Consider the following 13593-nt stretch of genomic DNA (forward strand, 5'->3'; position numbering starts at 1 on the left):
CCTCAACCGTTTGTGAGAGAAATCCCATCACTTCTCCGACTGACGCAGGGGTGAGGGTAAAACACTGAAGGCCGCGTGTGAAGAGTCGTTTCTAGCATTTCTAGCATCCCGCGTGTGTGGGGCTCAGCAGAGCCTCTAGAGACGCACCAGGACCCCCTCCCCGCAGGCGCCCGTGACCGCGGTCCTGCCCTGCCCCCCGCCCCCGCGTCTTCTGTGTCGGGCTCCGTGTAAACCTGTGTCGTCCCATCCAGAAGGGCAAACCTAAGGACTCGATGTTCGATTTTCATGTGTTACATGGTCCCTTTTATCTGTTTCTGACTGACTTTCACAAGTATTTACACACGCTAGTGTTTCGGACTCTGATCTTGAAACGGCAGGCGTCCACACGTGGCTGCTCGTCTTCTCGGTCTGCTACCCTGAACTGCGGCCCTTAGACACGTAGATGGAGAAAAAGTTCGCAAAGAAATGGATTACACACTTGTAATTATTAATTGTATTGAATTTCCAGATTGGATTTGCACACGTGACGACTTTGAGGATTAAAATAGCGTGACAGGCAGCTTATTTATAAAAAATAGATGCTCGATAGCAAGGAGCTTGGCATGGCGGTGTCTTCCAGCCGAACGTGCCGTCCCCGGAGGTTTGCCTGGACCCCGTCGGCTGAATCTTAGCGCGCAGCCGTCACGGGCAGCTGCTGCCCACCAGCCTTTCCCAGTTTACTTCCTTGTAACCGCACGTCAGCGGGCTCCTCTTTGCTCTGCCGTGCGTCCAGCGTGAGAGGATCCGTCCTGTGCGCAGAGAGCACATTGAGCGGAGGAGGTTCGCGCCAAGCTGACCGTTGTTCCGTCTTCCTTGACTGATTGACGTCTGTGTTCTTTCCGCCTAGTTAGCGATCTGTGCAGACAGAAAACAGAGAAGATAAGTTCTGCGTTTGTTTGTTTTCCAGATTGTTAAGTTAATCAAACTTTCAAAAGAGCACCCTATTACTTTAGCCATCGGCGATGGTGCCAATGACGTCAGCATGATCCTGGAGGCGCACGTGGGCATCGGTAAGCCGCCCGCGTCTGGGTGCCCACGAGCGGGGAGGGGGGACCGGTGGCGGGACCGAGGGGCACGGGTGGGTCCAGACGTTCTCGTCTCCTCGTTTCGCTTCTTGCTTGCCCTCGCCCGGTGCTGAGAGCGGGTCTCCTCCTGCAGGCGTCATTGGGAAGGAAGGTCGTCAGGCCGCAAGGAACAGCGACTATGCGGTCCCGAAATTTAAGCACCTGAAGAAGATGCTGCTTGTTCACGGGCATCTCTATTACATCAGGATATCCGAGCTTGTGCAGTATTTCTTCTATAAGGTAGGAGAGTGTCCGTGCTGCGGCCGCACGGTGTGCTGAGTGCCGCTCCGGGGCTACGAGGGGCGGCTCAGGAAGAGACAGAAGTGGCCGGGAGGGAGGGGGTGTCGCGTTACCCCTGACGGGGGAGGCCCAACACGCCTCTGCACGTCGGTTCGGCGTGGAACCAGTAGGAACCTCGCTGTCGTTGGGGCGCCTGGGTGGCACAGCGGTTAAGTGTCTGCCTTCGGCCCAGGGCGTGATCCTAGCGATCTGGGATCGAGCCCCATATCAGGCTCTTCCGCTATGAGCCTGCTTCTTCCTCTCCCACTCCCCCTGCTTGTGTTCCCTCTCTCGCTGGCTGTCTCTATCTCTGTCAAATAAATAAATAAAATCTTAAAAAAAAAAAAAAAAAAGGAACCTTGCTGTCGTCACATGACTGAGGGAAAGCCGTTCTCCCGTGCGTCCTGACGGTGACTCCTCATTCGTCACACGCTCAGATGCTTTCCTGGCCATGCTCACACCCCTGCGTCCTCGTTCCTCTGTAAGCAGCGTCCCTGGACGCTGGCCGCTCACAGAACGACCGGAACGTGCGCCTGCTGGTGGCGTTAAAATAAGAGCAGACTTTGCAGCTCATGGCCCGCCCTTCTGAGAACACAGGACACTGGGGTCACTTCCTGCAGATACAGCGTGTGGCAGGGCCAGCTGAGGAGGGTGGGCGCGTCTCACGGCAGGCTGTTGAGCTAATGAGCGTGTGGCTTGCCTTTCAGAATGTCTGCTTCATCTTCCCTCAGTTTTTATACCAGTTCTTCTGTGGATTTTCACAACAGGTGCGTCCTACTGTGTGGGGTCAGAAGCTCCCTGGGCCTTACCTCCCTTCCCTTGTGGGTGCTTGAAGGGGAGGGGAGAATACAGGAGGGAGCAGGCTGCAGGGGCGAGGAGGCTGTAAGGGGGAGCAGGCTGCAGGGGCGAGGAGGCTATAAGGGGGAGCAGGCTGCAGGGGTGCAGTGCCCTCTACCTCGCACCCCTGTGCAGCCCGGTCCACAGGCAGGTTCAGGAGCAGACGTGGAGGCCCCAGTGGCTACCGTGGGCTTACTCATGTGGCCCACCAGCGAGGTTCCCAGCACATGCTTACCCGCCCACAAAGGCTATGGTGGCTTTCCGCCCCCAGTGGAGAGGATTGAGTGGGCATCTGAGACCCTCTCCCGGGTGCCTGACCACCGGCGTCTGGCACACCCAGGTGCCGAGCGGCCGGGGAGAGCAGTGGCCCCTCGGGGCAGCCCCTTCCCGTAACGTCCCTGCTTCTGTCCGAGGGGCTGACACTGGGGAATGTGGGGGCTAGAAGGCGGCATCAAGGTTGCAGACTTTCCAGCACCCTTTCTGTTGCGAGTCTGCAGCGGCCGATTGGGGTGTGTCCTGGTCGTAACCCTGACCGTTGACGCCAGGAAGGAGTCAAAAATGTCCTGCCATCTGTAGCTGCAGTTGGGAATGCTCGCGTGTGTGGGGCTCTGCAGATGAAACGGCGTGTACGTGCACCGTGTGACAGCAGCTGTGGCGGTCCTCGGGTGCGGGCTTCAGGTGGGCTTGTCCTCTCCGCAGACCTTATACGACACGGCCTATCTGACCCTGTACAACATCAGCTTCACCTCCCTCCCGATCCTGCTGTACAGCCTCATGGAGCAGCACGTCAGCATCGACACGCTGCGGAGAGACCCCTCCCTGTACAGGTGCGCGCTGCCCCCGCATACCGCCCCTGAGCAGGAGTGCCCGCTCGGGCTGCTCAGACCCAGAAGCGCCTGTGTCAGCCGGTGCGCTCGCTGCCACCGGAGAGTCTTCCGGGGGAAGCGACGCAGCTGAAGTGAACAGACCTCAAATTTAGGGAGAGGATTTGTGCTGCCTTTGAAACGTGCCTATTAAGCCAGTTGGGGTCTTGCCATGCTTTTCGGTAGTTATGGAAGGACCCGGGATACACATTTCTGTCCCCTGGTGACCCCAGTGGATTTAGAGCCTAAATTATCGTTTAAAAACCAAGCACGTTCCATTCAGTGAGATAAAAAGAAAAGTTAACAGATCTGATCGCAGAGGACCCTTTTTTGGCTAAAAAGGGTTTTTTAATAATGAGGAAAAGGTGTTTTTGTGCTGTTTTGGAATTGTACCACGAGATGACTGGCAGATTCAGTGTGTTACTGTTCTTGTGGCTGCTGAAAGCTAACTTCTCATGTCACGTAGTTTTAGGGTACACGGGTTCTGTGAGCCTTTGTCCAGTTTCCCTGCTGCTTAATGCCCAACAGAACATCGCATGGAGGGTGCAACGCCATCCCCCCGGGCGCCAGGTTAATGGTATTCATCTGTGTGTGTGCACATACGTGTGCGTGCACATGCGTGTGCATTCCCATGCCCACACAGTGCACAGTACCTGCCAGCCTCCCAGCCCCGTCATGTCCGCCGTGACGCGGGATCTGGAAGCGCCACAGCCCCAGTGATCCGTGGGCGACAGGCAAGCGTGGAGCTCGCTGTGTTTACATTCAGTGGTAGAGGAAGCGTCTGAGGAGATGGGAGACGGCGGTTAGGCCCGTCCCCTGCAGCCGGTGTCCGTGCGCTAACCGGTGTGAGAGTTGCGCCAGGAGATGCACCATGACCCTGTGGCCCACAGCCCATGTCACACGGGAACGCGCGTGGGCCTCGTGTCCTGGGTCCGTTCACAAGCAGAGATGTGCGCGTCTGTCTGCCTTTAGACACAGGCGTGTCCGTCAGGAGGGAGAGAACCGAATGTCTGAGTCGCATCTGACCCCACGGGGACTCTGTCTGGGCCCCGGGCCCCTGCCAAGCATGTCTCTGTTCCCTGTGCTCTGACTCTGCCCTTGGAACGGCAGTCTGGTGCTGTGGCCGCCCCAAGGCCTTTGCGGAACCAGGCGTGCGCTGGGTGAGGGACAGGGCTGTTCAGCAGGCGGCGGAGGTCAGGCAGGGGATAGACGTGCCGGGCAGGGTGGCCCACAGCGGACAGACCACGATCCTTTCTCCACGACCCACTTCCATCGCGTGGCAGAGCCTGGGACGGTGCTTGACTGAGGGGGCCTTCCTGGACGGATGGTCCCTGCAGAGCGTGGGGGTGGCCCGGCCACAGAGGGTCTGGGGTTCCTGACCTGCGGTCTCGCCCGTGTCCTCACAGAGATATCGCCAAGAACGCTCTGCTGCGCTGGCGGGTGTTCGTCTACTGGACGTTCCTGGGAGTGTTTGATGCCCTCGTGTTCTTCTTTGGTGCTTACTTCATGTTTGAAAACACAACGGTGACCAGCAACGGACAGGTGAGTACGCAACCTGTACTTCTCGTGGGCTGGGCCTCGTGGGGGTCCCATACGGGCGTGGGTCGGTTAGCCTGTGGGGCTGGTCCTGGGGCATCTGGCCACCAAACCGCCCTGAGGCCGCGGCGCCTCTGCTCCTGCCGGATGCACCCTTCCCGGGGCCCCAGGCTGGCGGGACTCCTGCCGCCTCGAGCTGCTCTCGGGCAGGTCCGTGCCGTTCCATCGCTCAGGCCTAGCCCATTTCCTGTGGGAATTAATTTTGTGCTCAGCACATTGAGGCATTTTCTCACGTGTATTTACCTAAGTATTTGCTCCCTTTGCAGTGAGTAGATTGCAGAGTTCGCTGTAGCCAGGCAGCCCTCTGCTTGTTTGCATCATCTCTGGGTGTTTTACTCGTATCTTAATTTTGTCTTTTTGCCACTGGCTTCCCTCCCCACTCAGATAATGACCACCAACACACACATGGTAAGAAAACTGTGGGTTTGTCCTTTATGTTTTGGAGTGCCTTAAAAATAAAATATTTCTCGAAATATTTTCACCTGTGACTTCTTCTGTGTGCTTTGTCGGTAGAAACCGCTAGCTGCCGCCGGCTCCCTCGTGGGGCCGGTGCTGCCTTAGACGCGTGTGTCTGCATCTGGTCGTTCGTACTTGGTGTTTCTTCTCTGGAGTTCTGTGTCAGGCTCGCCGGCCCAGGCCGGGGTGGTTTTCAGTTGATACGTTTGAACTTCCCTTAAACTTCCACGCGAGGTGCTGTCCCAGGCACGGGATTGTGGCAGACCCGGCCTTGGGGACACACGGGGGCGTGTGGGCGCTGTCCCCTCCGGCGCCCGCCCCAGTTTAGCGGCTGCACTGACGGAGGTGCCTCTTTCCCCGCCAGGTGGTCGGCCGTTCGCTGGTGCGTGGCGAACTTTTTCTTTCTCCTTACTACCAAGAGGTGCTGTTTTCTTTCATCGTAGCTTAGATCAACTTTTACTAAATTGAAAATGTTTTAAATATCTCATTTCACTTTTCTAAAGCTTGACGTTTTTCTAGAACATTCTTTGTCTTCATTTGCTTGGATAGTTCCCGGGTGCCAGCCCGCCCCGGACCCTCCTCCTGCGGGGTCCCTACAGGACTTCCTGCAGCGAGGCTGAGGGAGCGTCTTGCATGTGTCTTAGGAAGAACTAGGATTTCGGGTTCCCGGAGCTGGGACGTGGGGACCGAGTTAGCTTGTTAATCCTGCGAGAAGCCTCCTCACGCAGCTGTCACCCTTTGCTTGGCGTTAACGCCGAGGCAGCTGGAGTTCCGGCAGATGAAGTCACGTACGCGTAAGCGCTCACAGCGGGGTTTTTGTGCAACGCCGCTGGCGTGATTTTACTCTGTGCTGCTCCTTCGTTGCCCCGGTCTCGACAGGACTTAGTGAGATGACCGTCCCGCCCGATTTCAGCGGGGAATGGACGCACACGAAGATGCGTGTGGCCCGTGCACCCTGGACGTGGTCGTGCCAGCTGGCGGGCGCGGTGTGGTCCCTCGCAAGGCCCAGGCAGTGTCTCGTCCTTGTGCTCAAATCCCCGGAGCCCTGCTGTGCCCAGCCAGACCCCCTCCAGCCGCTCCTTGTGCTGCCGCGGGTCAGGGTGCCGTGGTGCTTTGGACGCCTCCGGCGCATGCAGGGATTCCTGCCCGTTCCCCGGTGCCTGCTGCTGTGTCTCCGACTGGCCTGTTTCTTGAGGGTGCCTTGAGCTTCCACAGAGCCTGGATCCTGACTTCGGGGCTGGTGCTTCTCCACAGCACTGATAGCCCCGCGCACGCACGCATGCCTTTGCTGGGCTGTTAGTGCACAGGACTGTTCGTTAGACTTTGAAACAAGGGCAGAAAGAGAGACCAGACGGAGAAAGCACCATCGGCCGGCACCACCGCGTCTAAGTCAGCCAGCAGGTGCCTTGCTGAGAGCCTGCAGGGCCCGCCCTCGGCCCCGCTTGCTGGCCTGTCCGGACAGAGGTTCAATACACACAGCACACGTCTTGTCGTGTGAGAAGCCGCTCTGAAGCCTGGTGGTGCCATGAACCAGGCACGGGGCGGCTGGTGCCGAGCAGGGTCTGTGACGGGAGGGTTTGTCCAGTGACGCGTGTGAGCCATGAAGTCTCGTGCAGCTCAGTAGTGTCTGCAGGCGGTCGGGAGCCCGACGACCGGGCCTGTCAGGGCACGGTGAATGGTAAACGCGGGATCCCCAGTCCTGAGCGGTGCTCATCTCTGTCCCGTATCGCTGGGGGGACAGGCGCCCCCGGAGGCTGGGGTGGCCCAAGGCCACTACACCAGGGCAAGGCCAGGGTTAAACATCTGGCGTTCTCACTCTAGCCAGATGGAGCCGTTCTTGTTTGCTTTGTTGGTAAGAGGGTTCGGTCACCCACAAAACTGAGCTGGCGTTGTAGCCTGGTTCTGTAGAGATTCAGATAAACCCCAAAACCCGAGTGCATCGAGGGCTAGTCTCCGGTAACGATGTTGCCCTTGGTTCATGGGCAGCAGGAGTCTGCTGACGGTAATGTCCACCCCTCCCTGGACCCCCACCCTTCCTGCTCAGAACGTATCTCGTGGTGTCACGGCTCAGAAGTCCCATCCCCACCGATGGTCGGTAGGTGAGGACCCCTTTTCTTGAGCGCTACGCCACCTGTAGGAACGCGCATAGATCACGTGTGGTGTTGAGGGAACACTCAACTTCTTGAGAAGAAATTCACTAATGGAGTATTTTCTACACAGACACCAAAGTTACTTCTCCCTCCGAGGCGCAAACGAGCACACGGAGGTCGTAATGGACGTCCCCTTGTTGGCAGCAGGCTCTGTTGCAGACGTGGTAATGGAAGTCAGCAAACATCGAGGGCAGACGGCGGAGTCCGTGTGAAGGGAGCGTGGGTGGGGTTTTTATGACCATGACCTTGAGAAAACACGGTTGTGTTTGTTGTGGAATATTTTTACTCAAGAAGATGAAGTTGGTCTGGGTTTGAGGGCTTGTTAGGAGGACGGTTTCCTATGAGAAGCTCCTGGGTGGGCAGATGGGGGAGGGGAGCTGGCGCTCGCAGGCGCTCCCGAGGTGTCCGCTGTCCCCGAATGAGGCCGGGAGTCCCTGGAAGTCAGCACCGCCGAGGGCAGTGCACTGTTCGGAATCAGGTGCGGGGCCGCGGGGGAGACCGATGTCATTCAGAAAACAAAACCCTCTGGACACCCTTTCACCTCCCACCCCCAAAATCCGTGGCGATAGTGGCAAGCAACCCAATAACAAAAGCCCGAGGGCTCCCCGGGCCACGAGTGAGGACTTAGAGGGTGTTCCCAGAGCGGTACCCTGACTGGCCGTCCGTGGGTCAGAAATGCCGGCCGAGGGCACGGGTGAAGGTTGAGCAGATGCGTCTTCACTGCTGGGGCTCGCAACCAGAATTTCCAGTTCTGGAGCAACAGCAGTCGTGTGCCGTTGCAACGTGCCTGTAGGAACCACGGCTGAGGCCCGTGCGTTGCTCTGAGCATCCGGAGAACTGCTCTATAACCCGGGTCTGCCGTGGTCACCAGTGTACAAATGTGCCGGTTCCTGGTGCTGCTGGTGAGACCCGTCTGCTGGGCTACGCACGCGTCTGTATCTTGCTGTTACCTGACCCTTCAAAAAGATTTCCGTGTCCCCTGCCAAGCAGGGGTGGTGACCACGGGGCCCACGGCGTCGGGAAGTGGCGGGGGCAGGCCTTCCTGCCACGTCCCGCTGACGGGCGCGAGTGGGATTCGAGGCTGCTCCAGCCTGACGTAGGCTCACCCGGTCCTTTTGTCTGCAAGCATCAGCTTCCGGTGATAACTAAACGCAGCGCAGTTTCCGACACCCTGCTGGCCAAGCATTGTCCATGGCTGCCAAGCTGCCTCCAGTCTCAGAGTTCAAAGTTTTTCCTGCCCCAAAAGTGAAACGTTTCCCAGACAGCCCTTCCTTTTTTTAAAAAAGATTTTATTTTTATTATTTATTTGAAGAGAGAGAGACAGCCAGCGAGAGAGGGAACACAAGCAGGGGGAGTGGGAGAGGAAGAAGCAGGCTCCCAATGGAGGAGCCTGATGTGGGGCTTGATTCCAGAACGCCGGGATCACGCCCTGAGCCGAAGGCAGACACTTAACGACTGCGCCACCCAGGAGCCCCGACCAGACAGCCCTTCTTGATCAGAGTTTCTTGCCTGGGCACGAGTGCCTCTGGGGCTGGGAAGTTCTGGTCGCTGGTCATGGGGCCACCCTGTGCAGACAGCAGACCCCAGCCCTCCCTGCTAGACGCCCGTAGCAGCCCCCTCCCCAGCATGGCAGCCAGAACCGTCCTGGGACTTTGCCGGGGTCCCCTGGGGGGAGAGTCGCCTCCAGACACCAGCCTCCGTGTCTGGGTCTGAGTGACAGAAGCCCCGTTTGATCACAGCTATGGACTGGGGAAGGAGGTCCAGATGTCCGTGGGACTCTGTGTCCTCGCGCGAGTTCTAGAACCCTATCTCGCCCAACGTTTGCCAAGACCTGGCCTCCGTGTTCGCCTGCGTGAAGTTGCGTGCAGGCCCATTTCTCTGCTGCAAACTCACCAGAAAGCTGTTTGTATTCCGGCTTCTTGATTCTTAGTGAACTAGAGCTGTTGCTTGTAAAGAAGTACTAGGAACGTTTTCTGAGAGACACGGTTCAGAAACCAGAAGGGGGGCGGGGCGGTCCATAGGGGATTCCGGAGAAATCTCCCAGAGAATAAAATCTCCAGTGACTGATTTTCCCCCAAGAGTCGGTATTTCGTTTTCTGTGTCTGTGTCTGTAGTTGAGAAATGTCTTGTTCTTGTGATTTGACCCTCTGTTTTCACCACGTGTGACTGCGCAACACCACAGGGGGTGGGGGTCGGGGGCCGGGCAGCCGGGCGGGCTCGTCCTCCTCGGGGCTGTTGGCGCGTCTGTGGTTCTGGCCCTCACACTGGCTGCCAGGGCCTTTGTGCCGCTGTGTCGTCTGCCTCCATCTCCCTGTCCCCCGGGACTGTCCAGGGAAGCCCATCCTCACAGGGGGACCCGTATCTAGCTGCTTGCCAGCAACTTGCTGCTGTCGGTTTTCTTCCAGAGCAGGCAGGCGTCCCAGTTGGGTTCAGAGGAGGTAGCCAGGGCCCCGAGTCTCCTTTGAGCACGCAGAAGGCGCAGAGCCAGGGAGGCGGGGAGAGCTGGGTCGTGTCTCTTCCACATGGAACACGACGCGGGGGAGACACGGCCGGCACCGTGCACACTAGCGTTCCGGCTCCCGGGGATGTTCCCCTCTCCGTCTGCCGCATTAGGGTTGATGTTTATGGAGGGTCAGGGACCGAGGTCAAGGGGTCAGTGCAGGAAGGGCCTGAGCCCATCTCCGAATTGCTGACCTGGCACCCGGGGGTGGCATGGGGACCTGAGGGTCTGGGGGTGCCCGGGGTGTTGATAGCCGGCGTCTTCCTGTCAGTAACAGACGCGGCCCCTGTGTCCTCGGGGCCTGGGGTGCTGGCCCTCAAGAGCGGTGAGGTGTGTGGTCTTGGCTTGAGTGCGGAGGGGAGCGATGTGCGGTAACTGCAGACTCTGGATGGTTCCCCCCACAGATCTTTGGAAACTGGACCTTTGGGACGCTGGTGTTCACTGTGATGGTATTTACAGTCACACTCAAGGTAAGCGCTCGCTCACCCTTGATGTCCCTTCCTCAGCCGCCCCGTCCGTTGTAACCGTGCCCGGGCTGGAGCCCCCCGTGCCCTGGGCCACCCTCCAGGGTCACGTTCGGTCATTTAGTAAGTCAAGCGGGGACTCAGCTTAGTGGGCGCCGGGCGACCCAATATGTGAACTTCTGGAATTACACAGAAGGTGGATGAGGGAATGAGCCTTTTTTATGAACGGAGTCAGGTTAGAATTCCTTTAAAAATGACAAGCAGCCCCACCCCAACAGAGTCAAAATCTACTTTAAAACAAACGAATGTATTGTGGGAAATTTAGCTCTTTTGAAAGTCAAGGCCAATTCTGTATTCAGGGCCACACTGAGCGTCCTCAGGCTGTCGCCCCAAGTCTCCAGGGTGGGAACACAGCCGACAGGGTCAGGGTCGCGGGGCCACTGGGCCCTCCCCATGCGGGAGACGCTCCGGGGCGCACTCCCCGGGGCGCGGGGGCGCTGCCTTCTCTCTCCTCCAGGAGGCTCCAAGTCTGTGCTTCCGCCGCTGGGTTATGTCGGCGTTTGGGATGCTGCAGAGTCAGGGTGGGCTGTGCCCCCCGCTCCCGCGGCTGCCGATCCACGCTGCGGTGGCTCCTTCTGGCCCAGACGAGGCCCCGACTCCCGGCCTGCCTCTCTTTCAGCTGGCGCTCGATACGCACTACTGGACTTGGATAAACCACTTTGTCATCTGGGGGTCCCTGCTCTTCTACGTCGTCTTCTCCCTCCTCTGGGGAGGGATTATCTGGTACGAGTCTGAGACCCTCACAGGCCCTCAGGAGCTTCCTGCTCCCGCCGATCCCGCGGCGAGGCGTGGGGCCGCGGGCCGTGGGGGAGCGAGGACGAGGGGCCCCCGCTCCCTGGACCCACGCTCTCCGTGGGGAGCCACGCCGTGTGGCAGGTGACTAGCTGAGACCGGGGAGGCCGGGTGCTGCCGCAGGGGACCTGCTTCAGATCCCAGGTCAGACGAGTCTTCTCAAGAGAAGTCGTTCACACCGCGGCCTGGGCGGGCATCACCCTCCTGGTCGTGGGCCTGGCGTCCTAAATGCACATGTCCTGGAATGGGGCGCGGGCTAAGTGCCTGTCGGGCGTGGCACGGCCCGCCTTCCCTGCCACAGTGGGGATGAGCCGGGCTTAGCAGGCATAGCGGGTGTAGTGGGTGGGGCTGGCCTGGAGCCCCACCGGCTGCCAGCAGACCGAGCCCTGCTCCTGGGAGGCCACCCGGGATCCTCCGCAGAGAGACGGCAGAGTCCCAGTGCTCTGTAGGAAGTTCAGGTGGCTGCCAGGTGGAAAACAAACAGGACGATAAAACTGTGGTGCTGGCTCTGTGGCCTCCAACAAGGGCAAGAAGTGGCCGTGTGTGTGGTACCCCTCCTGGTGCTTTTACCGTCACACCTTGGCTCATGCTGTTCCTTCTGCCCAGGCTGTCCTTTCTGACGAGCCTGCCCCGTGAGCTCCTATGTATCCTTCAAAACCCCACGCTTCAGCGCCCTGCGTGGTGCTGCCCTTGAAGCCCCGCACAGGCAGGGAGGTCCCGCCTGGTCAGGGTGGCCTCAGCCTTCGTGCCTGCTCCTGTCACAGCACACACTGTGCCCCCACCTCCGCGTGAGACGGAGCATCTCCTGAGCGCGGCTGGGACGGGGGAGGTGCGGGATGCCGCGACCTGGGAGTCCCCCCACTGTGCTGGTCAGCTGTGAGCTCGGCTCTGCCCTGCCTCCGAGCATCGCTGACCTCTAGTGGCCGTGCCTTGCACTGCACGTTCTTTGGGACCTGCCGGTGCTGAGCCAGGTGGGCTTCTGCCCCCAGCGCTCGTCCACCTTTCATCCTGACGCCTGTGCGCCCTGCTCCTCAGCCTCGGGCGTGAGAATGGCCGAACCGACTCAGGTTCACTATTGGCCCTTCCGGCTTCTCTCATGGAACCCAGTGTAGATACTTTCTTGAGCCATAGGTTTGTCTGGAAGGGAGGCCATTCGTGCTGTTTTCGTAGAAGACAATGTCAGTTTTTCACCGTACGCGCCTTGGCTGGTTGACTAGCACTGCTGACCGGACCCGGGCGTCTTCTGCCTGTTAGTAGCCGTTGCTCAGGTTGTGATTCCAAGTTAAAGAAAAACATCTGTTTTAATTTTTTAAAATCATTTTTTGCTGTCCCGAAACTGCTCCAGGGCCGTCCTCAGTCTTTGGGATGAGTCTATAGAACTCCCTCCGTCCCGTCCTCACAGCCCGGCCTGGTGGGAAGTGCTGCAGCCCACTGTTCCTGAGTCGTGAGGCGCATACACGCCCGCGCGGGTCGGGGAGGGAGCGGGCGGGCTCCTCCTGGGAACGGCGTCCTCCGGTTGACCTCCGACCAGCCCGTCTGCCGCTTCTCTAGGCCGTTCCTCAGTTATCAGAGGATGTACTACGTGTTCATCCAGCTGCTGTCCAGCGGGCCTGCCTGGCTGGTCATCGTCCTGCTCATCACCGTCAGCCTCCTTCCCGACGTGCTCAAGAAGGTCGTCTGCAGGCAGCTGTGGCCCAGTGCCACGGAGAGAGTGCAGGTATGGGCGGGCCGGGGCTCCAGGGCTGGGGGTGCCGTGCCACGGGCGCGGTGGGGGCGCGGGGCACTGTCCCGGGGGCCCAGCCGGAGCAGGCGCTGTGACCGCTGAAAGGAAAGCGGGGGAGGTGTGGTCAGTCCAGGTATTACTGCTGAGGCTTGAAACGTGAACGCAGGTAAAGTGCAAGGTGATCTATGTCCAGACCCGAGAAGCTAGTCAGCCGGAACAGGAGAAAGGTCGAGAGAGAAGGACTGAGCCCATGCAGGACAATTATTGTTTGCAAATCTAAAAAAGCTTTTAAAATTAGTCATTACTTCAAAGGTAAAATTGCATTAGTTTTAGGGATGGTGAATGTGGCCCAAAATGTTAGCATTTATATTAGGAAATTCTGGTGAGTACTAGGGTCACTTAATTTCCACAATCCCAAATTGAGGCCAACAGGCTGAGTTCTGGATTCAGGAGAGAAGTGAGATGTGCAAAATGCCCACCCCGGCTTAAGGACAGCAGCAGGGGTCACTCGGAGCTGCTCAGAGTTCTCAGGAGGGCTCATCCCCCTTCATCCCCTCACCCCTGCGATCTCAGGGAGGACACCCCGCTCACCCCTGTGATCTCAGGGAGGGCACGTCCCCCATCCCCTCACCCCTGCGATCTCGGGGGGGGGGCATGTCTCCCATCCCATCACCCCTGCGATCTCAGGGAGGGCACGTCCCCCATCCCCTCACCCCTGGGATCTCAGGGAGGGCACGTCCCCCATCGCCTCACCCCTGCGATCTTGGCGG

At 59.0% G+C, this 13593-nt stretch overlaps 1 protein-coding gene across 1 annotated transcript in view; it reads left to right on the forward strand.

Annotated features, from left to right (window-relative positions):
• ATP11A (ATPase phospholipid transporting 11A) overlaps positions 1-13593 on the forward strand; it is a 74143-nt gene that overhangs the window by 52462 nt on the left and 8088 nt on the right. The window contains exons 23-30 of the mRNA XM_040620383.1: positions 947-1049; positions 1198-1343; positions 2090-2149; positions 2919-3046; positions 4489-4624; positions 10189-10254; positions 10928-11031; positions 12652-12817. Of these exons, the coding sequence (XP_040476317.1) occupies positions 947-1049; positions 1198-1343; positions 2090-2149; positions 2919-3046; positions 4489-4624; positions 10189-10254; positions 10928-11031; positions 12652-12817 (909 nt within the window). The remainder of the gene's footprint in view (positions 1-946; positions 1050-1197; positions 1344-2089; positions 2150-2918; positions 3047-4488; positions 4625-10188; positions 10255-10927; positions 11032-12651; positions 12818-13593) is intronic.

The sequence above is a fragment of the Ursus maritimus genome, unplaced genomic scaffold (genome assembly GCF_017311325.1).
Source record: "Ursus maritimus isolate PB19 unplaced genomic scaffold, ASM1731132v1 scaffold_10, whole genome shotgun sequence".
NCBI classification, from domain to species: Eukaryota; Metazoa; Chordata; class Mammalia; order Carnivora; family Ursidae; genus Ursus; species Ursus maritimus.